General features: G+C 44.4%; 1 protein-coding gene across 9 annotated transcripts in view; it reads right to left on the reverse strand.

The window, feature by feature from the left end:
* Positions 1-26,392, reverse strand: part of MMEL1 (membrane metalloendopeptidase like 1) — a 59,462-nt gene that overhangs the window by 29,879 nt on the left and 3,191 nt on the right. For 2 of the 9 annotated variants that reach the window (XM_043531638.1, XM_043531636.1), the window contains exons 1-3: positions 17,130-17,820; positions 16,817-16,980; positions 4,202-4,261 (exon numbers count right to left, since the gene is read on the reverse strand). In XM_043531638.1, coding sequence (XP_043387573.1) covers positions 4,202-4,261; positions 16,817-16,980; positions 17,130-17,179 — 274 coding nt within the window. In that variant the 5' untranslated portion in view covers positions 17,180-17,820. Of the gene's footprint in view, positions 1-1,056; positions 1,138-2,512; positions 2,675-4,201; positions 4,262-16,816; positions 16,981-17,129; positions 17,822-26,392 lie in introns of those variants that run through there. The other 7 variants (XM_043531631.1, XM_043531630.1, XM_037881465.2 and 4 more) reach the window with 7 other exon arrangements.

The raw sequence follows: 26,392 nt of genomic DNA on the forward strand, positions 1-26,392 counted from the left end.
GCTGTTACTGCATAATTTTTCTAAATGGTGTAGTATGCACACACACACACACACACACAGTTGTTTATAACACATTGTGTATGTTCTGTAAATCCACACACATAATCTTCAAATTCTCTCCTACAAGCCGTTATCTGCCAATGAGGATAGACTAGACTTCTCAGGTAAAATGTAGGCATTGAAGAGCTTATATTTCATTGATCTTCAAAGACACTTAGGCTCCTAAATGCCTACTTTCTTTATGAACATGTGTTTGAGGTGCTTTAGAAATCATTACTCTGTGCCTTAATCACATTTTGTTCTGCTTGTAAATGACTTCAAAAGCAAAGAAAGTTTCATTTAAAAAACCACATGGAGTTGCTAAGTGACAAGAGTTTAGTCACCCATTGCGTCGTTTATAAAACGCAAATAATTTAAAGCAAAGAAATAATATTTAGAAGCATCCTAAATCTTGCACTGTCCACGTGTAACTCAAAGAAGGGTTTTGCTGGATTTTCTTCAGATGTTTTAGAAACATTCTCCTTTGCCTTCAGAACTACTAGAAGTTACTCGTTACTTTGATTACTAGAACAAAATCCTCATCATATAATGCTGCTTTCTGGCATTTAAGTTCCATCATTTTTGGAGAGTGGGAGTTCTGTAGCGTTTGCCCAACAGTTGGTTTTGTAGAGACTCTTGGGGGACATGCTCCTTGAGCTGCCATTGCTGAATATACCAGGGACCTGACCCAACTCCTCCTGAAGCCAACAGGAAGACTTCCATTGACTTCAGTGTGGGACTTGTATTGGGTCCAGGAGAACATGGGATAAGACTCATGACTGGATGTTTGTGTTCAGAAAGGCAGGCTCCTCATATAGAAGTGGCTAACCTATTACCTAATGTGCCATATCCCAGAATGCACACCCTAAATAAAGCCTAGTGTGTGCCCTCAAGTCATCTTCTGGCAGAAAGGCAGGGTTTTCAGGGAGAGAGAGAGCGATGTTGGTGGGAAGGTTTTGCCCGAAGGGTGGGTTTGTTACTTTCACAAGTATAGCAGCAGCAGAAGAGGAGACTTACTCTCATTCATGCAGGAAGTGTAAAGCATTTTAGCTTTCCGAAAGGCTTCTTGATCACCCTGCTCCGGAGCCTCCAGCAAACCTGGAGGGATGGAACCACTGCAGTGAGACGGTGCCCTGGGTAACCTTCCTCATCCTCTGAATCAGTGCTAGTGCAGGAATGCCAGCCACAATCAGCACCCACTGGCTCCATTGACCACGAAATCAGAGGGCTCTGTACTGGAACTATTGTACAGGAAGGGGGAGGTTGTGAAGGACACACACACACACACACACACACACACACAAACACACACACACACAAACAGCTTCTCCTACTCGCACTGAAGTCAATGTCACAACGCCAGTCGATTTCAGTGGGACCGGAGCCGCCCTTTCAGTGTTTGTGCGTTGAGGGGCTGGAGGGGAAAGGCCTGGTCCAGAGATGGGGTATTGCGGGTACCAGGGCCTTCATTACTTAGCGTGCCACATGTTGATTTTTATTTTTTACCCGACAGTTGCCAGCTGTTAACACCAATTACACAAACACAACCGTGGTATGTCCGTAATTGTGGCGTGGTGGCCGTTGGCAAAGGCTGGCTTTATCATGCCTATCACTGGCGTGGGGGAGGGGAAATGACATAAGTCAACTTTTCTTTATTTAAAAAAAAAACAGTGGTGGTGAGAAATCCCCCTGTCACCACCTCTGCACCCATCCCCCACTCAGATCGAGTGCTGGATGGGGCCTAGTCTGCGTGAGAGACGTTTGCTGGTAGGGCTATTCAGACAAACCCTCCTAGACACAGGGTAGACTGAGCTTTTGGGAGCAGGGACCATCTTTGTGTTCTGTGTTTGTACCGCACCGAGCACAATGGAGCCTGCTCCAAGACTAGGGCTCTTAGGTGTTGCGTAATACAGCTTTTGCTACTACTAATATTCTGGCAAAGGAGTGCTTGGGCCGGCATAGCTTATACCAGTCCCCCAAATGAAATAAGCTATCCTGCCAAAAGGATGTTTTTGCCTGTATAAGTGCGTCTACACAAGGGCTTTGGCTGGTATAAAAATGTTGTAAGAAATCACACCCCTAACTGACATCACCATACTGGCAAAAACTGTAAAGTCTAGACCTGGCCTGAGACGCATGGCTTTTTTCAAGAGTCCGGATCAGATCCTCCGATGGTATGAATCAATGTCACTCCATTGACGTGAATGAAGCTATGTTGATTTATGAATGAGGCTCTAGCTCTTGTTGAGGAAGCCATGACTAAAAATTACTTCGACCCTCTTTCATGGTTTTACAGACCATGGGGGCAATGGTATTTTTTGGGGTAGGGGAGTGAATGCATTGGTTTAATGCAGATTTAATTGTGTTGGCTACCACTTCTGGGGAGCGGGTGGGCGGATATATCTTTAGTTCAAACTTCTGATGCTCAGGCTCGTTATTTTGCATACATGCTGTAACCCTGTCCCAGTCCTACCTTTCAGGATGATCTCCAGTTCATCTCTCAGTATGTCAAAAATGCTGTATCTCGAACTGGTTTCTGGGATGACGTGCCGGTTTAGCCAGCCCCCACAGGCGTACTGATAGAAGTCTGTGCAAGGCTCAGTCATTGGATCCATGTTCTGAAGTATTCTAGCAGCTACAAGAAAAGGAGTATTTGTGGCACCTTAGAGACTAACTAATTTATTTGAGCATAAGCTTTCGTGAGCTACAGCTCACTTCATCCGATGAATTGGTTAGTCTCTAAGGTGCCACAAGTCCTCCTTTTCTTTTTGTGAATACAGACTAACACGGCTGCTACTCTGAAATCTAGCAGCTACGTATCACAAAAACTAGATATCTGAGTTGCATCGGATGTCCAAGCTGCACATAATGCTCCGAGGTTATTCAGGGAGGGGTCACTGCTCGGTTCCCTCCCAGAGCAAGGACACAGGTATGTTTCCCAAGAAGGTGCTCTGCAGAACAGATCTTTCATCTTCATACTACTCATCTGGGGTAAGATTCACTCTGGTGCAATGAGACTGCAAAAAGCCCTAAGCACCATTTCCAGTCCATTTAAACCCTCAGTGCAAGGACCCAGTGGTGTGCAGGACTTTAAACGAGCCATCTGCACAGGGCAAACTTCCACCCTGGCAAACCCCTTCAGCAGGGCTTTGACTGGCTGCAAGTGGTAGTCCCCCGTGGTGACAGTGCCACATAAAGGCATGACAAGTACGGCACACTCTGATGGAGAGTGAGGGGGGAAATAAGACCTACAAGCAGAATATTTGGTTGGGCAGGGGCTGCTGTGCTTTTTATTATGTGGTTGAAGTCACTCAGCCTGCAGCCTCCTGCCTAGGGCCATTGACCCCCAATGGTAATTTCCCCCTGCACAAAGGAGTGCCAGACTTCTCCCTATTAGTGCCAGCTGCAGATAATAACACTAATACAATAACAATACCATGTAGCTATTAGATAGTGCTTTTCATTCACAGACCTCAAAGCACATCATAAAAGAAGTACCATTGTTTTACAGATGGGGAAACTGAGGCATGGAACCCTTGAATGCTGATATGTGCAGCCAGCTTTGGGAAAAATTATTCTTCAGTCCACGCAGCAGATCTGATCTCTTATCAACAAGGCAAATTTCTATTGCATAGTCTGTCCTGATTCCACATACAAAAACACCATTGAATTAACTCAGAGTGGGGATCCCAGGAGAGAATTTTTCCCTTTTATGTTGTTTTCTTAGATAGTTTGAATGAGTCTGAATGAGAATGAACAAGTAGCTGCTTACCTGGCTGGTCAATGGTAGGTAGGGTGCAGCAGGGATTGCTCACTTTCAGACAAAGGGTGGGATTTTCAAAAGCCCCTTTCTTAACAGCTCAAGTCTCATTGTGCCTAAGTGACTTAAGCGCAAAAGTCCCATTGAAGTCAATGGGACTTGTGTTCCAAAATCACTCGGGTGCTTTTGGAAATCCCGCCCAAGATTCAAATCGGCAATGCTAGTATTATTAATGCAGCCAAACGGGAACTTCCATTCCTTTCAGCTCCTGAGCATCATTTCAATCATCTTTCCCTTTCCTTTTAAAGGACAGTCTATTCCTGGGCTGGGGTGAGAGGTGGGGGCAGTACGTACGTCTGACATGACACCTCTGCGGCCAGGGTACAGATGAAGAATTATTACCTGCTGTGACACATCCAGGAGTAGTGCATATGCTGCCGGCATCGGTGCCATGCTGCGTATCTGTGGGGGAGAATAAAACCACGTGATGCCATTATTCACTTACGGAAGGAACAGCTGACACCCCACAGCGGCTCGACTTCATTCTGAGCTCATCTGTAATGACCTGGGCTCTTTTTATTTTATTTTAAAGTAAGTGAATTCTAGTGCCAAGGAAAGAGGCCAGGATGACAGACCTTTGTTTATCTGAAGAATAGGCGCAGTGAGGGCAGCTACGAGGAAAGCGTCGCTCAGGCTGTCCTGCCAGGACAGCGCAGCTCATTTGAAGGGGGTGAGAGACTAGTTTGATTCCCAGGCTAATCCGCTCCATGCTCTCTATGATACAATCTTTTATGATAAAACAGACAATAGCTACTGAAAGTTGGATGCCATCTTCGGGGCTATTAAGCTGCTCATGGCACAAAGCACCTTGTTTAACTTTTTCCTATTCAGGGTTGCGGCTCAAAACCATTGTGAAACCTGGAATCTAGCGATGGTATTTTCTCCCAGTGAAAACCTCCCTCAGAATAACTGTGGCTTTGAAAGCCAAGTAGAACAAGGTGCTTCTAGTGTGCTATAAGCAGGATTCCTCCTAGGCTCTTTTTTTCTATTCTGCTGTTCGCTGTCTCTCGGTGAAACTTACCCCTGTGCAGACCTGGCCCAGTTGCACCAGACCTAGGCACCACTTAGGTCCTGAGTAAGCCCTCAAAGTTAGGCATAAATGCAGCATAGTCCTTGCGCTTGACAAGTCAGTTGATCTCTTTGTATCTCAGTTTCCCTATCTGTAAAATGGGCATTACCACACTTATTTTATAGGGATGCTGTGAAGCTTTTTTCATTCGTGTTTGTAAATTGCTCTGAGAGCTTCTGATGAAGGAAGGTGCAATGTTAGTGAAGGACATTCTTGTCATTAGTTGTAAATTTTATAAACTGGAATCGGCCCAGGCCACAAAGCTGGGATCTAGATCCAAAATTCCCCCCCGAGTTTGGGATTGTTTGATATTTTACAGAGTTTGGCCTGCTCCCCAAATCCTCCAGGATTGTTCAGGAATGTTTGGATGTGGTGTGCTTTATGCCTATGCTTTTCCCTGGCATAATTTCAGTCTCATTTGTGCTTGGCTGCTTTCTGTTAAGCAAAGGATCACTGAAGCCCACACTGGGAAAAACAACCAAAAATCACTTTCCAAATGGATTAAACTTGGTTTTCCTGTGCAGCAATGTTTCTAGCGCAGAGATATTGGGCAAACCGATTCAAGCTGAATACAGGTGTTTGCCAAGAGTAGACTCTGTCAAAGTAATTCAGGTAGACGTAGAACAGTGGGGAGGAAAAGAGTGCTTTGAAGTTCATCAGTGAAAGCAACAGCAACAGCACCCCTTGTGATTGGGAATGTAGCATTCAGGGCTAAACCAAGTGGGAGTGTGTGTGTGTAGAAATCTGCGTTAGAAAAACTGCACAAATTATGGTCTAGTAATTAGACAGGGGACTGGGAATCTGGACCAGAGGCGATTAAAGTATTTGTGACATCATACAAAACTACTCAAAATTTGAGGTTTTTGCACATTGTACAAACTTGAAAATAGGCCCATTTTTGTGAAAAATGTTCCTAAACTGCATAACTTTTTGAGCTAAAAACCAAACCCTTTTCAATGCAGACAAGCAGCGTATGTATCAAAGGCATGAACATTCATGTGGGTGCAAATATTGGCATACTGAAATCGCAGATAAAGGGGGAATAGAAGACGGGCGAGGAGAGGAAGAGGAAAAAGCGCAATAGCCACACCCCACAAATGTGTGTATTTTGCACTGTTCTAGTCAGTATCACGGGGACCCCACTTGTGTTGGGCCTGTTTCTTTACTGCCTAAGATGATTTTACACCACTTGAAAGGGAGAGCAAAGTGGGTGTACGACTGTACAACGTGGCCAGGTCGAGAAGTGGCATTTTCACACGTTTTGCACTGATATAAATGGTAACACAATGCAGAGGGGAATTAGCCTTCTGCTGTGGGATGTGTATGACTTCCACTGAATTCCGTGGGAGTAACGTATATCGCTGGGAGAATCAGGTCCCTAGGTTCTATTCCTGGTTTAACTATTGACTACAGGAGAAATTCCTGTGCAGAAGGAGAGCAGAATGCCTATACGCTATCTGAGCTCCTCCATGGAGGGTTTAAGTGGTGCCCAAGCCTAGAATCAGTCGTCTGCTTGGGGTGAAAGAACTTCACATTGTACAATTTACAAAGCAAATTACCCCACCTTTCAGTTTCCCCTTCTGCAGGATATAGGTAACTTCAGACCTACTTCATAGGGGCTTGTGAGACTTAATTGATGTTCATAACCTGTTCCATGACCCCCAGAAAAAGGTGCTTTGAGAGAGCAAAGTGTTACCATTAGACACAAGGTGTGGCTATGCTTTTTCAGTCGAGCTCTTCAACAGCCCTCATTGCAAGTGACATATAAAATGTCTGATAAACACATTGCATTCGCAGGCGTTTTCTCTCTTCTGTTTGGGCTTGTTTAAAATGATAACATTTGAAGACCATATTTTGACCAGGCAACCCCTCTGGGAGGGATAGAACACCAAGTAATTATAATCACATTTGAGACAATCAAAGAACTATGTATAACATAAATAACAGAGGGTGGGGGTAAAATTTGATGGAAATCTGGCACAAGTCAGATATTCCTCAGCTTTCAGCTCATGATCAGGGACGTTTTGATTTCTGTAATAAGAACATAAGAGCCGCCACTCTGGGTCAGACCAATGCTCCATCTAGCCCAGTGTCCTGTCTTCTGACAATGGCCACTGCCAGATATGCCACTTGCCTAATTGCTCCTCAGATGTTTTGATTTGTGCGTACACGCTGATCTTTCTTGTTCAGGAAAGAGGTCCCTGCCTTTGATGTCTTCATGAACACACGGTTACCTGCAATGGGCTAATGAAAGCTAACACCAAACAGCAGAGGAAGCCCAAATTGGGAATTATAATTGGGAAAGAATGCAAATGGGATTAAAGCAGAGAGGAAATTTTTTTTCTGGCTGCTATAAATAAACTGCAGTAGGGAAAACATGGACAAAAAATTCTCACGTACTCAGGAGAATCAGGCATTTGATTTTTTACATCCACAGCATAGGGGTGTGGATGGATTAATTAGAATGAGAGCCACTTCAGCCTGAGATTCACTTAGTACATTGGCAGTTAAAATATATCAGACAAGGACAGAGAAGTCTCATTACTCAGTGTTTTCTCCTCCAGTAACAGTCAATATAAAAGCTGGACTGCTGGAAATAGGATGGGTATCTCTTAAAAATCTTCCTCATTTTCTTAACTGGGACCCAAGATGAAAGACAAGAGTTTTGTGATTTTGCATCTCCACTTCATTTCTAATAGGTCCATCTAGTGAACCTGCTACCTCTTATTAGAAATTTTCCAGAGGAACATTTATCTGTCTGAAATGCTGATTTGTTGGAAGCAAAACCTTTTGTGGAAAAGTGTCAAATTCAATGAAATTTTATCGGGAAAGAAACATTGGAAAAGAAGCATTTTGGTGTGGTAGAAATATTCCATTTTGAACTTTTTGGAATGGAATGTTTCAGTTTCCTGGCGTGAAAGGACTTTTTGTTTTAATTATTTAAATTTGATTGTCTAATGTGTGAAATTAGAAAAAAGTCAACGTCGGAAGGAAACATTTTGATTTTATCAAAACAAAATGTTTCGATTGACCCCAAATAAAACTTTTGGGGGGAATTTTATCTTGTGGGGAAATTTGAAATGTTTTGTTTTTATTCAGCTTCAGCTTCCATTGGGCTAGGTGGTGTCTGAGCCCTTAACCACAAGCTCGTCCTTCCTCCCTCGTTCGTAGCTGTGTCCATCCTCGAAGCGACCTGGGCATCACGGAGGTTCAGAGACACAAACACAAACGTTCTTTATCCAGCCCATTCCAAACATGCACAGTTGCTGGTGCAACACATGCCGCAAAATGACTATGATCAAAGAAAAGAAACGGTTGAGAGTCTTTGTTTTAGTGAGGCCCTCTTATGACTTTGGCTTTGGTTGGAAACCCTACTGTGTTCAAGGAAAGCTTTGAGCTTCAAGAGCAGTTTATGGCCCTAATGCTACTCCAAAGATGCTGTGATTCATACTTTTCTAGCTGTCCAAATGGGTGGGACAGACTTGTTGGCACCGGGATCTGAGTCGTAAAATGCTACAGTTATCTAACGAAGACTTTTAAATGCAGGGCACTAACCCTTTCGTCTCACTCCATTCCAACAGTGTCCATACGTGCTAACCTGTGTGTCCCAGCACCACGTACCCACACCCCTCTCTGTCCGCAGCATCTGTCAGTCTCTTCTCACCTACCTGTGGACAGAGCAGCATGTATTATAAAATACCTCCATTGGGCTATTAGTAATAACTCGCCATCCTGAAAGGAACAAGGCTATTCAGAAATGTCTCTGGCATGTTAAAGTTCTAATTTGAACACTTACAGGCCCCATCTCAGGTCAGGGCTCCATTGAGCCAGGTGCTGTACAAACACATAGTAAGAGGCAGTCCCTGCCCCAAAGAGCTTAGAATCTAAATAAACAAGACAGACGGGAGAATGGAATAATTACCAGGCCTTTTTATTTTTTGTTACTGTTAGTGACCTGATGCACCCAGAGATTATTTAGTGACTGGCCCAGGGTCGTAGAGATGGTTTGGGCAGAGCTGGGACTTGAACATAGATCTCTCCAGTCTTACTCCAGTGATTTACCCAGATCCTTGCCTGTTACTGGGGAATGGACGGGCTCGTGGTTAGGAAAGATGACAAGAAATAAATACACCTCATCGTCAGCTGGTGTAAATTGATTTCACAGGAGCTTCAATTAAATGTCAACAGATAATACTGAGGTGGGATAGATTATAATCGTCTCCAAGCATCTGAAGGGTGTAGACCTGAAGCAGGGCAATGATTTGTTTAGAGTGGCTCCTGAGGGGAACACAGGTTGAACATCCAGACACATTCCCTAATGGTAAGTGCATTAGGTTGCAGAATATTCTCTCGTGAGAAAGAATAGAAGCATGTAATTGGATTAGAAAAGAGAGCGAGTTAGAAAGAGAGATGTATCCTGGCCCAAATGTCAGTTGCCCATTTAAACAAAGTGCTGCCTTCACAAGTGCTCCTCCCCTTGATTGGCAGCTGAGCTCTGTAGCCGGGTGACCCTGCTCTCCTGCTTCTGAGCCCGGTTGCCACCTATTCTGCTAATCACACTGAACAGCGCGATAACATTACAGTGACCTGTTACACACCCAAGGGGAGCATTTCCCCTGGCTAGTCTCTCCAGGATGAAAGGCAAGAGCTACGGTCTTTCATCTTCACCAGCTCAAAGAAAAGCCATCACTTTGTTGTGAGGCAAGCAAAGCAATGCTCATTTACATGAGCTGGACTTCTAGTCATCCTACAACATTTCTGTGACGTGTGTCTTCGACAGTTGATGTGTGTCTGAATCCACACATGGCAGAACTAAGGCAGTGATGCCTAGTAGATAGAACATGGGACAGGGCTTAAGGAGATCTGGGTTCTATTCCTGGCTGTGTCACTGGCCTGAGTGATTCTTGGGCAAGTCATGGCATGTCTCTGTGCCCTCAGTTTCCCCATCTGTACATTGTGGATAATTATCCTGACCTTCTTTGTAAAGTGTTTTGAGATCTATGGATGAAAAACAGTAAGTAAGAGCTAGGTATTATAATTGCAGTCACATTGGCTTACTGCTCCTCCTCTTTTTATCCCATCACATTTTATTTAGCCTTTGCACACCCACCACGAGAGGGTTGGCAGAAACTTTCCTTTCTTGATAATACCAATGTATTCTGGATTCTCCTTCTACAGTCTGATCACTTTTATGTTGTAATCATAGTTTCTGCTAATCAAGTTGACGGATCCCGCACTCAACAGCGGTTAGAGGGGGCTTAGCCCTTGGCAGGATTGGGCCCTATGCCAGGACTAAGGTCTATGTATTTTTTCAGATCAATTATTTCTTTTCAGTTGGAAGTGTTCTGCACTCAGCACCTGTTCACCAACCTCTAAGTGACTAGTCCTGGTGTTGCTCAGCAACACTACTAAACTCTAACCCCAAAGCTTGGATAAACAACTAACTTCAGATGGGAGAAGTGTCTAGGGGCCGCTGGGAATTGGGACGGGATCTGAACCCAGATCCCAATTTTGAAAAAGCTCCTGCTGAATCTTCATAACATGATCAATCTCAACTATGGAGCTAAATGACCAGCATTGAAAATTTGTAGCTTGAGCCTCTCTCTTATTAAGATCAGTTCATAGTTTTCAAAGCCACTAATGGATCAAGTCCCAGCTACATCAAAGAGTGAATTTCAATCTATAACCCCCTGGGATAGCTGTACTCTTCTGGGACAAGGCAGATCACAAAGCACAAGGTGAAGCATATGAAAGCTAGGGACAAAGCTTTCTTGTTTGAGGGGATCTAGCTATGGAACACACTTCCAGAGGAAATCAGATTAATCCAGAGTCTGACCATCCTTAGAAAATGCTCCAAAGCCTTCCTCTACGAAATGCCTTTCCAGCAGAAGAATGACAGTCACAACATTGACAGCCTTTCTGACCACTCAATCCCAGCCAGCCAACCAACCAACCAAAAAATAGTAATAAATGTTTAAAACAATCAAAACACTATCACTAACCTGGACAGAATTTAGACCCCAAAAAGGAGAAGTGCCAAAGACCCCATACCATCAGCTAGGACTTCACTGTTGCATCTGCTTTCACATGGAACGAACTCACATGTGGGGGTGATGGGCAGTAGTACAGAACCCTAAGACAGACTGATAAATAATTTCCCAAAAGTCTGGCCACCATATTTTCTTCCATCATTTCTCATGGACCAGACTGCACCAAATGGCAGTTATCATCAAAGCATTTTTCCCGACCATGCCCTGAAAATGACTTGATTCAAAGGCTGGAACTGAACCTCTTTCAGCAAGCATCTAACTCCAAAGCACCAGAAAATGGACCCTGTGATGAAAGTGTAATTGAGCTGGGTGAAGGAGAGACGTCAGGTCTGTTTTGAAACCTCTGTAGCATATGTGGAGTTCTAAAACATTGTCACCGAGGTGGATAATTAAAAATGGCCTGTGAAGGGTTCTCAGGTTACTTCCAAAAGTGGTGCTTTTGTTTCCCCTTCAATTATCTCAATTACACCTCTGTATAATTCCTGGCAAAACCAAGCTGAGTTGATGCTTTATGTGATGTGACCAATGCCACCTGCTCTTACTCCCCAGTATGCTCAATGGGGCTTTGCAGACTAATCCGACTAACGCTTTGCACAGTGCTTTGCCATTGCTCTTTTCCTGAACCTCACACGAATTTGCTTGAAAACAACACCAGAGGTGGGAAATGTACACTCTGAGTCTACACCGCAAAGCTGTGTGTACTACATTTTCCAGCCTTGCTTTGCCAGTAAAAAAAAAAAATCCTGTTTTATCATAATAGATAGATCTTCCCGTTGGTGTAATTTGAGGAAAGGGATGGTGACACTTGTGTGAACTGTAACCAAATACGTCAATGAAGCGTCTTAATTTGATATCCTCTGATGAAAACTGCTAAATACAAACGCCCGATATATACCGGTAGGCTACTAATGCACAACCTGTAAAACTATTTCCCCATGCTTATTTCCCCCCGCCCCCCGTCACTGTTACTCTCACCTTCTTGTCAACTGTTGGAAATGGGCCATCCTGATTATCACTAAAAAAGGTTTTTTTCTCCTGCTGATAATAGCTCACCTTAATTGATCACTCTCGTTATAGTGTGTACGGCAACACCCATTTTTTCATGTTCTCTGTGTATATATCTGTCTTCCTACTGTATTTTCCACTGGATGCATCTGATGAAGTGGGTTTTAGCCCATGAAAGCTTATGCTCAAATAAATTTGTTAGTCTCTAAGGTGCCACATGTACTCCTTATTCTTTTAACCTGATGTGACTTACTGGTATAATAGGGCAGGGATAACTCATGGGTTAATACATTTTCTGTAAAGCTCCAAAGCCAAAACAAAACAAACGTCTAGCTAGATTTCAATGGCTGCACTTTGAAATGTCCAAGTATAAAAATCACAATGGGGTGAATAATGCATGAGCCAGCGTTTGACACTAACGTTAAGACTAGTGCATTGCAGTGCGGAAAAACCGGATTATTGGAGATGCTGTGAACAGAGCCGAGTGAATAAGTAAATGTTTGGTTTGGTGGCTGCAGTGGAATTTTTTTGCTTTTTATCATCAAGACAATTAACACAAACATTTCATTTGGGTTGAATGAAACGTCGTTTTGAAAAGACACTTCAAAGCAAAATGCCGTTTCCAATCAATGTTTCTGAAACAGTTCAACACTTCCGAATTTTCCCCCCACTTTTTTTTCAGCTGAAACAATTTGACCTGAATTTGTGAATAGTTTCAGTGCCCTGAAAAATGCATTTTGGGGTCAAATTTACTATTCAAAGGCCACCCAGCTCTAGCTCTGACTCCATTAGCCCCACAGGTGAGCAGGAAGTCAGTGCTTGAGTAGCTATGGGGTAGCTCCATCAAAAAGCCAACTCGAGTGACAAAATTTCAACAGAGCAACACTGGTTTACACTAGCTGAGGATCTAGCCCAAAGGGAGAGAGGGAAGGTCAATGTCATTGGGGCAAGAGCTATTCCACATTCAAAGGTCTGCTGTTTACCACAGACACGTCAAAGTTCAGTAGGAACCTGATCCAAAGCCCAGTGGAGTCAATGAAAAGAATCCTATTGTCTTAGGTGAGCTTTAGAGCAGGCCCTGGACTGGGATTCACGCTTAACATAGTCAGTAACAAACTATAGGAACTTATAAATGGGTCTTTAGACTTGTTTAGCACAACAGTGTCAGGGCAGCACAATGATTCTGCTGAGCAGTGGGTCGTTTGAAATTTTCAGAACGCAAGCATGCTTTGCACTTCATTCCCTTTTTGAGCTTTCTTTTCACAAGGTGAGAACCCAGCAAATGACACAGTCATATGTTCAAAGCATACTCTGGCCTTGTGGTGTGGATTTTTTGGTGTTGATTTTTTCTTTCGTCTGAATGTCTTTCCCCCCACCCCGCTCCCCTTCTTCAAGGACTACAGATGGCTGAGGATGGCACATATTAAAGCAATTAGATCCACAGTTACCATTTGGCAGGCACTTGTTTCCCAGACAGTTCTCATCTGCAGAAGTGTTGTCAGCATCGCAGATTGGCTGTGTCGCTCTTAAAGCTGAGCCATTTACTTGTAACACATAATTGATCCACTGAAGTTAGCTTCTTTTCTTCAGAGAATATCTGTACTGGATGTCAATTTCCTCAATTTGTACACACCACTCAATTTATTATTATTATTTGCAGTTTTTGCTCCTCTATTTGCAAATATTTTAAAATCTACAGCTTGATTGTAGGCTGCTCTAAGCAACTGTTGGATATTCTATATACGTGCTGCATTGGTCAGTTGTGATTGGTTGAACAAGTCCCCTTGGGATTATTTCTGTAACCTTATTGGATGACTTTGCAAGCATTTAGGGCACAAATACCTGTGTGTACAAATCTAAAATTCATTTCCCACAGATACTTGTGCCTATGTTTTTGAAATTATTTCTCCATGGCAAATTCAGATGGATAAAACTTGGTCCATGGATGTTTGCAATTCATCTGTCTGCAGACAGCGCTGCATCACTCTGTTTTAAATGGGAGTTAAGTGGTGCAACTTACCAGGCTTTTGACAGGTGAATATCACGTAAGAAGCAAACACAAGCTATCTTTGGGCACGGCCGATGGAAATGAATTTATAAATTGAAGCAAGAATTAGCAGATGCTGAATATTCATCCAACTTCTGTTATTCTGGACCTGTCCCTCCTCTCATTTGGATTGGTTTTACACCCATGTAACTCCGCTTCCTCCACATTCACTCCAGTATGAAAGGTGAGGAGCATGGCTCGCTCTCAGGATTTCATTGTGGAGCTTGTGATCATATTTTTGTTAAAGCCCCAGCACCTGGAGGCACGTGATTGCCTGAGAATCTCAGCTTTATTAAAAACAAAATTAAGTTTCTAAGCTTTATGGGGCAGGGACTGTCCTTTTCCTCCATTTGTACAGCGCTTAGCACAATAGGGTGCTGGTCTGTGGCTAGGGCTCCTAGGTGCTACTTCACTACAATGAATAAATAAAACAATAATAATAATGTTAACGCTTAGGGTCGTGGAGAAAATCTTATAAATATTACCTGTGAGAACCCTAAAGGCTCTGAAACCAGAAACAAATTTTTTCGAACAGTTGGGGTTGGCAATAGTGGGAGAATTTCATTTAAATAGCATTCATCAGTGTTTTTATAAAGGTTGACTGTGGCTTGACATACTCTATTATGATAGGATCAGTGTTAAGATGCTTTTGGGACCAAAGCCTGTGTGATGCAGGGATGGAATTTTGGGGGTTGTGCTAATAACTCTCATGCTATTCAGGAAATGTCCCTGAGGCTGATCCTTTGGGAAGGTAATGAATGGGGGAAATCATGTAAAGGACTCTGGCATATTCAGATCAAAAGTACATCCCTTCACCTGCGTCTTCCTCCCTGTCTACCCTCCTCCCAAGATCATTCTGCAGTTGTCTCTTTCCTCTGCTTTTGGACTTATTTGGGCCCGGCATTGGGGATATAAAGGCTTCTTTAGAGGTCAAAAATCCCTCAGATCTCTTACGAAAAGATTCATCAGTGCTGGTCCAAAAGAGTGTTGTCACACGGCTGCATAAGCTGCAATGTTTTGCAACACGATTGGAACAATGAGGGGAAAGAGGACATATGAGCCTATTAATTTTCAGCTGGCTAAATAGCATTTTCTGTAAGACGCATTTCCAGGGAAGTGTCATTTTGATGAAGACTGTATTTGGCTGTAGCTGTGAATCTGCATACCTTTTAATTAGAAATCAAGGACCCTGTTCCCATTTCTAACCTTAACACTCGTGTGTAATTAAAATAAAATAAATAAACACAAAGTAAAAGTTCTTGCTCCCATCATGAACATCCTGTCCAAATGGCATTTCCCCGTTGCTGTGTTACTGGGAGTTACAACCCCGGAGCCTAGATTTGAGCAACGCCTGCTGCTCTCTTGTTAACGTATATTCTAGGAGAGATTTACCCAGACTCTGCTCTGCATTTGGTGAAAGACTTTCTAGTGACCCTTGTGAGGGGGCCTAAGATTGTCCAGCTGCAAGCTGTCCAGGTTATCCCTCTCAGCTGACTTTTTACTTCATCTGAACGTGGAACAGAGCAGCCCCACAGGCAAAGCAAACTGCCAAACAGATTTGACAAACCCTTTGTGGAGCCAAACATTTGAATTCTGCTCCAGCTCAGTATTTAAAGACACTAGATCCTCTCCTTGAAATGGAATTTCAGTTCTCAGTAGCACACGAAGCCGGCGGGGATATTTTTTCTCACATCTCCAGGGGTAACAGATTAAATATGAGAAACTTTCTGCTGAGCATGATGAGTGTCAAACGCTCAGGAGTTTTGTCCCGAATTGTAACAAATGCTGATAACATTCATTTGCTAGTGGCAGAAGAGTACAAGCAACAACAAAAAGAGCCTTTTACATGAATTGCTGTTTGGAAACTGGCAGTGTTGGAGTACTTCTGAGTGCCTTAGAAAGCAATTCGCTGCAGGTAGGGAATGCAGATACAATATATAGAGAAGAAACCCTGCCTTGCTTTAGTGTTGACATTAGAATTCATTTATTTCATTCTCAAGTATCTCAACAAAGCTCTGAAATCAAGAGGTATTCAGGGAAGTGACAAACAGGAGGCAGGTGTGCTACAAACCCTGCCTACATTGCTTAAAGGAACACTTAAGAAAAATTGTTTTGCAATTGAGGTGCCACTGAAAAACATGGTGTTATGGGGACACATTCCATTTAATACTCTTCGGCAACGTCCACCCTGGCAAAATGGTCACATGAAAGTCACTGAACTGCATCTCACCGACATTTCAAACAGCCCTGCGCGCCCTCATTTATGTTACCTCTCTTCGCTAACATTTTTCAAAGCAGCTTTTACACTGAAATAAACAACGCTCCAGGTGGCTCTGGTAGGCAGCTGTTGCTTACAAACTTCTGCCTAAAAGCAATTTAGACTCTCAGGCTTCTACAAATACACAAAAATACCAACTGTTAGAATTTACGCACATTTTCCCTCCAGAAACACACACACAGAGTGTGTCGCATACGCGTTTTGCCCAGTGAAGACTGTGACACGTTTTGTTTTGGTCTCTGTCACATCAAATTTGCTAGATCTTGGATTTAATCCAAATGATCGAAGCCACTTGCATTGCATAGTTATACAGAAAAGCAGGTGTCTGAAGATAAACATCTCTGTTAATGAGCCCAGAGCAAGGCGGAGAGAATGAAAACAAAGTCTCCCAGACAGAGGTGTTTGCACCTTCTCTCCCATTTTTTGATTTAGTGCTGCAGAAAAGACTCTTATGGGTGTGTTAATGAAGAAGGGGCTGGGAGAAGGGCGAGAGTGGCAGGTTTCTTACCTCTACTGTTGGCAAACAGGATCACCAGGGCGACCACCGCACAGGTCATGAGCAGCAACAGGACAGACAGACCGATGGTCACAAAGCTCCAGGATTTCTTCCCAGATTTTGTCGATTTTTCCACAATATCCATTTGACTTTCTGATTTCCCCATTATTGTAACTCTGAAACAGGAGGGGTGAAGGAGGATCAGAAATTAATAGCACCAGGCAACTTACCAGGTTGGCAAAATCCATGGTTGCTCAGGCAAGAGGGGACACAGAACATCACCACAGGGAAGGGCAGGGAGGGAAATCAAACACTTAATGATTACATGGACTTATCCATTTGGTTGTCCACAGATTTCCCAACTTCATTCTCCATCTCCAGTGCCTACAGAACTGACTGCGCTCAGTATGTGCTGGTGGGGGCTTCCCGCCACAGCCCCAGTTCTCCTGGTGGGGCAGTGCCCTAAGAAGCCCTCCCTGGGCCGTGTAAGAAGAGTCTCATGATCAATTTGGTCAACTCCCTTACCCCCACCGGGGAAGGCAAGTGAGTGACTCACCCCTCCACCCTTTCAACCGGTGTCTTGCTGCTCTCAGGACCTTCTCAAAGAGCTTTTCCCCAGGGGGAGTCAGGTAGCCCTGCTAGGCTCTGCTAAAAGAAGCTGAATCCAAAAGAAACGCCTCCAGGTGTCAGTGCCTTTGCTGTGCTGGCTTTTTCCCTGGCAGAGCAGAAAGTTTTGGAATTCAAAACCACCCCAGAATATGCGCCAGGCTGCTGGTTTGTGAGGGCTTCCAACCTCCAGCTCCTCAGTCTTCCCAGATCCATTCCCAAACTTCTGAGCTCAGCCGTGTGCTGCTCCGAGCTTCCAGCAAATGATCCTGAGCAGCAGTGGGAGGAGGGGTTGCGCTGCAGAGAAAGATTGAAGGCTGTGCACTGAACAGTGCGTGCAAGCAGCCAGAGATACAGTGTCTGCTGCAGACTCTGCTAAGTTTCTTCTTGCTTTCTAGGGATCCGCTTGCCTTTTCCTCCGCAGCTGGGTTTATTTAACTACTGTTGTTGTGGGCTATGGATTGGAAAACACAATGATATTCTGTGAAGAGACGCAAGCTCCTCTGAGACCAGACTGCCCTGGGTGCCGAGAGCTCCTGGCTGTGATATGCAGAAGAACTCTGGTTTGAAAACACATTAATTTACATGCTGAAGCACAGGTGCTGGAACTAGGGGTACTGGGGGGGCTGCCGCACCCCCTGGCTTGAAGTGGTTTCCATTATACACAGGGTTCACAGTTTGGTTCAATGGCTCTCAGCACCCACACTATACAAATTGTTCCAGCCCCCCTGTACTGAAGCGCAGAGAATTCCTCACTCATGCTGCCTTGGGAAGGATTGAGGGGCGGCAGAGGGAAGAAGGAGGGCTAAGGAGAGAGCAGGTTGGGCATGTGGTTTCCCCTCAGTTTTTAAATTTGGCAGCCATAATGTCTAGAGCTGACACTGGAACGGTGTACATGGGGGGTGGGGGGCAGTGGTGTTTTCTGCCGGCTGATTTGATTCTGTAGGCAAGGATGTGCTGTGGATCATTGCCACGGTTAATACTTTGCTAATCTTGGTATTGTTGCCCCTTTTGACCCAAGTGGTTAGCCAATATTCAGGGTCTTGCCAATTGTTTCCGTTAGGAGAAATGGAGGATGGAGTCAGGTATTGCTTTGCTGCGATCCTCTTTATTTACAAAGGATGCACAAAGTCCTGTTTCCCTGAACACAGCAGGAATCAAACTGGAGGCAGTTTCCTTGTTCAGTATTTCAAGCCCCTTTTCCCAGCCAGCACTCTGCCCCAAAAAGCATTCTCTTCGCCTTCTCTCAGGCCAGGGTCATGCTACAAGTGCTTCTCTGGCTGTCCTTGGCTTTCTGCTGTCTTCTCTGATTGCTTCTGTGGTGTTTCTTAGCTGCTTCCTGGTCTCTCTTTTTCAGACAGACACTCACACACACAGCCCCGCCAAATAATACCAAGCCCCCTACGTTTGTGTTCAGCCCCACTGAAATCCCCCTACTCACATAGCTCAGCTCCTGACTGTCCTTGCATGTGCCATGTGTTTTGGGAGGGGTGACTCCTATTGTTTCAGCTATCTAAGTCCAAAAGGAGCTTAACTGCTTCTTACACATATTGTGAATGAACGGCTGCCAGCTGCTTCAACAAGGTTTCACCCAACCCCCTGCCTAGCAATACCTATAAATAGGTAATGGTTGTAAGAGTTTGAGTTCCCGTAAGAGGTAGAAGCTTAGATATGTACCCTTTGCCCTGTGAGAGTGCCTGATAGCAATTTGCTACAGAGTTGATCTGGGCCAACAAAACCACTGTCACCTGGGATAAGAGAAGGAAACAAACAATTCAATCCACTGGGCTCTGCCCCCCACAAACCCATTGGGTGATGCATCTGGTTTGCCTTGCAGCCTGGGCTTCTGTCAGGTGGGGGAATGCTGCACTGGACCCCCTCTGAAGTTAATCTTTCTTAGCAGAGATGGGCCTGAATAAAAATCAAACTGCGGGGCTGTTTGGAAACACGACTCACTTCTGCATCTTGGATGTCTGTGTGTGAGAACAACTTACGGAGGGAAACCAAGCTGAAGCAATGAGTTTTGGATTTAGTTCTCAAGAAGTGGTCTTGTATTTCTTGTGGCAGTCAGTTCCATAGCCTCGCTCTAGTAAAAAGCTTGTCTCCCTCACATGCAAGCTTTCCCTGCATGGTCAATAGTTTCATTGTTCCAGCAGAACAGAACTGGCAGGGCAGGTCTAACTACTAAGGCACCATTACCATAGACTTAAAGAAATCATTAAATGAATGGAAGTTAGGTGCCTAAATACCTTTAAAAATCTGGCTTTACTTGACTTGCCCAAAGTTATACAGGAAGTCTCTGGCAGAGCAGGGAATTGAGCCTAGCTCTCTCGTGTCTCACTCACGGTGCCTTCCTTCAGGGTGCCAGATGGCAACAGGCTTTGAATATCAGGGCAAAGACCCAGACTGGACCCTGCATCGAGGGTGGGGAGCCAGTGCAGAGACTGGAGTACAGATAACCTGAGTTGGGACATTTTCTGGGGTGTGTGGTGTCACCCCTGGAGGCGATGCATTGCAATCCTGTCAGCAACATTGTATTTTTAATCGGAAACAAACCCACAGTCATCAGTTTAAAACCCTCCCCAATTCAATAGCTTTTGTTCATTCGAACTACACTTTCGAGTGTGTTGCTGCTGCCAGAGAGTGCTTCCTGAACCTGGGCAAAAGATTCAGGGTCAAGGAGCTGGTTCACAATACAATTTCATAGCTTTATTGTGATTTTTTTTCCTTACAGTTTTACATTGCAGACAGCATGCTAACTAGGCTGCAGGCACCCATAGTAAGATCATACGCTCAGCAGAGTGTAAGCCCATGAATAGTCCCATTGAAGTCACTGGGCTGATCTAGTTTAGGGCTAGATTGCGATCTCTTTGCTCATTCTGAATGGTCCCTTATCAATGGCATCACCTAGGCAATACAGTACTAGTCAACCAAAGGGGCAAATCTGACCCTTCCCATCCTCTACCGCCCCTTACTGTAGTTTCTGGGTGTCTTCCACACTAAATAGATTGGCAATGCCAAAATCATCCACTTGTTTCAAATTAAGCGCATGCTTAAGTGCTTTGCTGGATCGGGGCACAGTGAGAAGCTCTGCAGAAGGCAGGTAGTCAGGCTGGTCCTGCCACAATGGCCACACTTACAAAGCTTTTGCCGTGGTGACAGTTGTTTGTAGTGCCCCCTCCCCTCCCCCTTTACAAGGAATAGCTTTCAAATGGCTATATGTGCTCAGTGTAACCACAATTCTCTGACTGAGTGACAAGTGTCAAGTTACCACCAAAGCAGCTAGTGAAAAATGGGGGCCCAGAAGAAGAGCTATTGAAGACAAAATAAAATTATCCTGATCAAGGCCCTGATCAAGTATGGTGCCATGTAGTCATGCATGGAGCAGCTCTCACTTGAATGCAGGACGTTCTCCCACAATTCTACAGATGGAAGTTTTTTGGTCCAAGCTGTACATGGAAACATAGGGATTGCTTACATTGTCTTACATTCTAAAACCACAGGGTTTTATATCCCTACCAAAATTTTTGTTAGCAATAATGCTCCCAATTCTGGGTATTTCTGATATCCATACAAACGTGCAATCCTATTTTAAGTTTTTGGCCTTGGTGGCATCCAGTGGCAATGAGTTCCACAGTATGATTATGCATTGTGTGGGAAAGTGGGGTTTTTTTTAATCAGTTTTGAATTTGCCACTTTTCAGTTTCATTGAATGTCCCATATTTTTGTGTTAGGAGACAGGGAGAATACAGACTTTTACACTATAGATGTTTCAGAGGTTAGTACTGACTAAGGCCACGTCTACACTATCTGCCGAATCGGTGGGTAGTGATCAATCTATTGGGGATCGATTTATCGTGTCTAATGTAGACATGATAAATCAATCCCCAATCGCTCTGCCGTCGACTCTGGAACTCCACCACGGCGAGAGGCGGAAGCGGAGTCGACGGGGGGAGTGGCGGCTGTCGATCCAGCGCCACGAGGACGCGAAGTAAGTGATTCTAAGTCGATCTAAGATACGTCGACTTCAGCTACGCTATTCTCGTCGCTGAAGTTGCGTATCTTAGATCGATCCCCCCAGCTAGTGTAGACCAGCCCTAAGACTCATCTGACATAGATACTGAGATCTTCCTAGAAAGGTTTCAGGTATCTTTCTCAGAAAACTTTAGTCATAAAGAGCATTCTGCCTGCCTTTCCCTCCTACTGGCATAAAGCTGGGGTGCTTTCAGGGGTCTTTTCCTGAATCTCTATGGTGGATGTACATGCCAGAAGGGCTGAGAAAAAGCTCATGCCCATTTCCCTACATGCAAAATATTTTGTCCGTATCCACAATGTTGGTGAATACAAGCCAAAGCTTGTCTCAGGCCAGCAGGAACTTTAGACCTAGTAGTCAGTAGTAATGCATGGTTTGTGCTTCTGTTTACTCTGTTAATGAAATATGTAGTTACTAAGGCTCCCACTCTCATTGAAGTCCATAGGAATTTTGCCATTAACTTCAGTGGGAGAAGGCTGGCTTGGGGCCATGATGTTGCAAGTCTATCCCGGAAATGATCTATAAAGAGATTTAATCACCAGCTTTGTTTCAGATGACATTTTTGCAACATTCAAGGAGAAATTCTGCCACACTTTCCCCAGATTAAAATTCTCACATTTACTGACGGGGTGCTTTGGGGGTCTATAAATATGACCCTTTTTTTATAATTATCTTGTAGAAACTTGTAGCTCTAGCCCCTTAGTGTGATTATCTAGTCAGATCTTAGTAGCTAAAGAGGCCATTCTTGGTCAGTCCTTGGATGGGGGACATCTGCAATAAAAGCTTGCAATTGTCTTAGCGAACTATATAACGTTACCTGCCTGTTTGCAGTATTTCCTATAGAGAAATGTAGGAAATATCAAACTACCGTTACTTCTTTTCTCAAACCAACCTGGCAGTTGACTTAATGGCAACCACTGTGTGTGCTGATCCTGTCCTAAGGGTACTTTTCAAGAAAAACTTAGTTTTCATGCTTATTTTTCATTTCTGCATGTGCATTTGTATTATTTAACCTTGTTTAAGGTTCATTATATGACAAAACAAATGTTGAGTTATTTAAATTAGGGCTGTAATAAAAATACCAATATATGCGTGGAGAGTACACTTATAAAATTTGTGGATCACACCAAGCTGGGGGGAGTTGCAAGCACTTTGGAGGACAGGATTAGAATTCAAAGTGACCTTGACAAATTAGAGAATCGGTCTGAAATCAACAAAATGAAATTTAATAAGACAAGTGCAATGTACTTCACTTAGGAAGGAAAAATCAAACGCACAACTACAAAATGGGTGGTACCTGGCTAGGCGGTCGTAGTGCTGAAAAGGATCCAGGGTTCAGAGTGGATCACAAACTGAATATGAGTGAACAATGTGATAAGAGTGCAAAGAAACCCAATATCATTCTGGAGTGAATTAATAGGCGTCTTGTATGTAGGTCACGGGAAGCAGTTGTCCCGCTCTAGTTGCTTTGGTGAGGCCTCAGCTGCAACCCCATGTCCAATTCTGGGCATCGTGTTAGGAAAGATGTGGATAAATTGGAGAGCGTCCAGAGGAGAGCACCAAAAATGATGCAGGGGTTAGAAAGTCGGACCTATGAGGTCAGGTTAAAAAAATGGGGCATATTTAGTCTTGAGAGAAGAAGACTGGAGAGTAGGAGGCCAGATAACAGTCTTCAAATCTGTTAAGGGCTGTTATAAAGAGGATGGGGATCAATTGTTCTCCATGGCCACTGAGAGTAGGACAAGAAATAATGGGTTTAATTTGCAGCAAGGGAGATTCAGGAAAAACTTTCTAACTCTAAGGATAGTTCTGCTCTGGAACAGGCTTCCCAGCGAGGTCACAGAATGCCCATCTTTGGAGGTTTTTAATAGCAGGCTGGACAAACCCCTGTCAGGGATGGTCTAGGTTTACTTGGTCCTGCCTCAGTACTTGAGATCCCATCCAGCCTGACATTTCTAGGAGTCTGTGGAAGATCTATGGCAAATGAGTGAAAAACCCACCAAAGACCCTTTCTGCTGACACAGACATTTGAACAGAACAGTGTATGCAGAGAACAGGTAAGAACCACAGATGCTAAAATATATCTTACCCAATAAAATGAGTCATCATTTTAAATTCATCAGCAAAAGAACCTGTAATTTGACTGAAGCAATTACAGATAATACGGGCAGCAAATGGCTAAACTGATACTGATGATCCTTAAGAGGGCTCTGTACCTTTAGATTCAAGCTGGTTTATGAGAAGAACTTCAGTAGGAATGAAACCAAAAATATGATTTTCCCCCCACTACTTTACACATCTGGGGACAAATTCTCCCCTACGCATGGGCACACAGAACTATGGTTAATCAATGGCAGTTGGAGCATATATCTGAGAGCAGAATTAAGCTCTTAATAGATATATATTATGTGTGAGAGAGAACTTAAATAAATATGTGTGTGTGTGTGTATAGCTATCGAAGATACATATATTTAAGACTTACACTAGTTAGAACGGACCCTATTATGGTTATTTGCACCTTTTGATTAGGACAGAATACAGCTCAGTTTGCATTAGGAGTTTGACTTGATGTCAGCGATGAAATTAATCAAGGAAGACTTAGTTAACAGGTACAGAGGTGTCAATATGGTGCGCCCTGGTTTTGATTTCAGACAGCCTGTCTCTTGATTTTTATTAGCTGTTTCTCTTCATGATGGGGAAGCTGATAACCAAGATATTCAATTGTTTTCTTTAAAAAAAAAAAAGAGAGAGAGAGAGCGAGCAGGCATCCTTTTCCTTCTGTATCAGAAGAGGGCCCAGAAACTGTGAAGGACACTTTTGCAGAATCATTAATTCTGTTGATCTTGAGCAACATCTGTGTGGTCATTAGCACAGGGTAATCCGTCATTCTGACAGTTCTTCAACAGGGCCATGATGTCCCTGTTCTGTTGATGGCTTCTGAAGGAAAGGACTTATTTTGGTCTCTGACAAAGTGTCAATATCACCCGGTGACCTTTATGGCAAGGAGGATATGATGACGCAGCCTGGGAGCATTTTAAAAGTCACCAGGAATAGCAAGCCATGAGTAGCTCTTAGCTCTTATGTGGCATCCATAGATCCCAAACCACTTGAAGAAAAAGGCAAGTCATCAGTCTCCCATTTTTACAGATGGGGAAACTGAGGCACAGAGACCTGATGCAACTTGCCCAAGGTTACAGAGAAGGTCATTAGCAGAGCCTATTCTAGAACTCTGGTCATCTGACTCCGAGTCTAGTTCACTATCTGCCATTGAACCTGTAAAAATCAAATCACTGTTTAAAAGACTTAAGGAAAAATACTGTCAGGAGATTTTTCTTTTCTAGAACTTGTCATGCTGGTTAAAATTTTCACCGACTGGAAATTGTATTTTTTGTCCTATTCTCTAAATTATTTCCAGAGCTATTTCAGTGGAAAGGTATGTTAAATGACCAGGGGTTTGCAGTTTGCCTGGTGCTGCTTTGAAAGGATGTTTTCCTCTTTGCTTGCGTCATGACTAGAAGGGGCTTTGTAATCAAGTGTTAGATGAAGAAATCTGGAGCTCTAGAGAGCACACCATGAAAAGATTACAGTTCACAATACAGCCACCTACTATGGTAGGTTTGAAATGACTGTACCCTGAGAAGGTGGGGGTAGGCGTATCCAGTCTCATCTCTGGGCTACTGTCTCCTTTGGTGTCATTTTCACCATGACATCAAGGCACCAGACAACTGGTCTCCTTGGCCCCAGAAGACCCGGAATGCAGCAGACCCATGGGAATCTCAATGCAGAGGACGGGTCACACGGTGGCATGCGGAGCATTCTTGTGGAGCACCATGGACCATTGTTCCACAGAGGCGCCCGTGGCAGGCTCACAGTGGGTTACTGAGTGTGGGGCAGGGGCATTGCCTTTTGTCTGTCCATAAAGCAACAGGCATTTCTAGAGCGCTGTATAAAGTAAATAATAGTGGTGACGAGCACCACAGAAATGCCATGTGTGCACAGTAGATAGCTTTACACCCTACTGCCAAGCACGAGCAGGTGTTTGGAGTGCTAGTGTAACACCAACAGACCCCGGTGGGCAGGATCGAACCTGGAACCTCTGGAGCTAAATGCACGAGCCTCTACTGCACGAGCTAAAAGCCACCTGCCCCTTAGCTAAGGCTGTAGCAGACTCACTCATCTCTAGGTGGTCTCGGTGCCACTATGTGGGACAGAGCGCCACGCCCAGGAGGGGTGTGAGTCACACTAACACAAGGCACGGGTTAGGTCTCATCTGGATTGCACACAAATCCTAGGTTTTACCAGAGGTGCCAACTTCGATTTCCTGGTGGGTGCTCGATCCCTGCTCCACCCCAGACCCCGCCCCCACTACACCTCTTCCCCCAAAGCCCCACACCTGCCCCACCCCATTCTGCCCCCACCCCAACACGCCCCACCCCCCGCTCCACCTCTTCCTGCTCCCCTCTTCCCCCTCCCCCAGCACCTCCTGCTCACTGCTGAACAGCTGATCCTCGGTGGGCAGGAGGCTGGGGGGGGAGAGGGAGGAGCCAATGGGTGGGGCCCATCAGCGGGTGGGAGGCACTGGGGGAAGGGGGAGGAGCTGATCGGCGGGTGCCAGCGGGTGCTGAGCACCCGTATTTTTTTTCTGTGGGTCTTCAGCCCCGGAGCACCCATGGAGTCAGCGCCTGTGGGTTTTCCACTGGCTCTTGGCACAGAGTTGAGTTTCACTCTCAGTGCTCTGCGTGGATAGCAGCCGTGTAAGCGTGTCCCTCACTGTGCTGTACCAAATGGACCTCTGCCCTGCTGCTCCCTACGGAAAGCTAAGGGGCAGACAGTTACCTGTAAAGTTAAAAACCCCAGCTTCCTAAACCTAGCAGATGGGGCATAGTATTGACTCATTTCAAAGACATCATCTGTCTGGTGCGGAGCAGGTGTTGTCTCGTGTGTCTTCG

This window comes from Chelonia mydas, chromosome 18 (genome assembly GCF_015237465.2).
Source record: "Chelonia mydas isolate rCheMyd1 chromosome 18, rCheMyd1.pri.v2, whole genome shotgun sequence".
Lineage (NCBI taxonomy): Eukaryota > Metazoa > Chordata > Testudines > Cheloniidae > Chelonia > Chelonia mydas.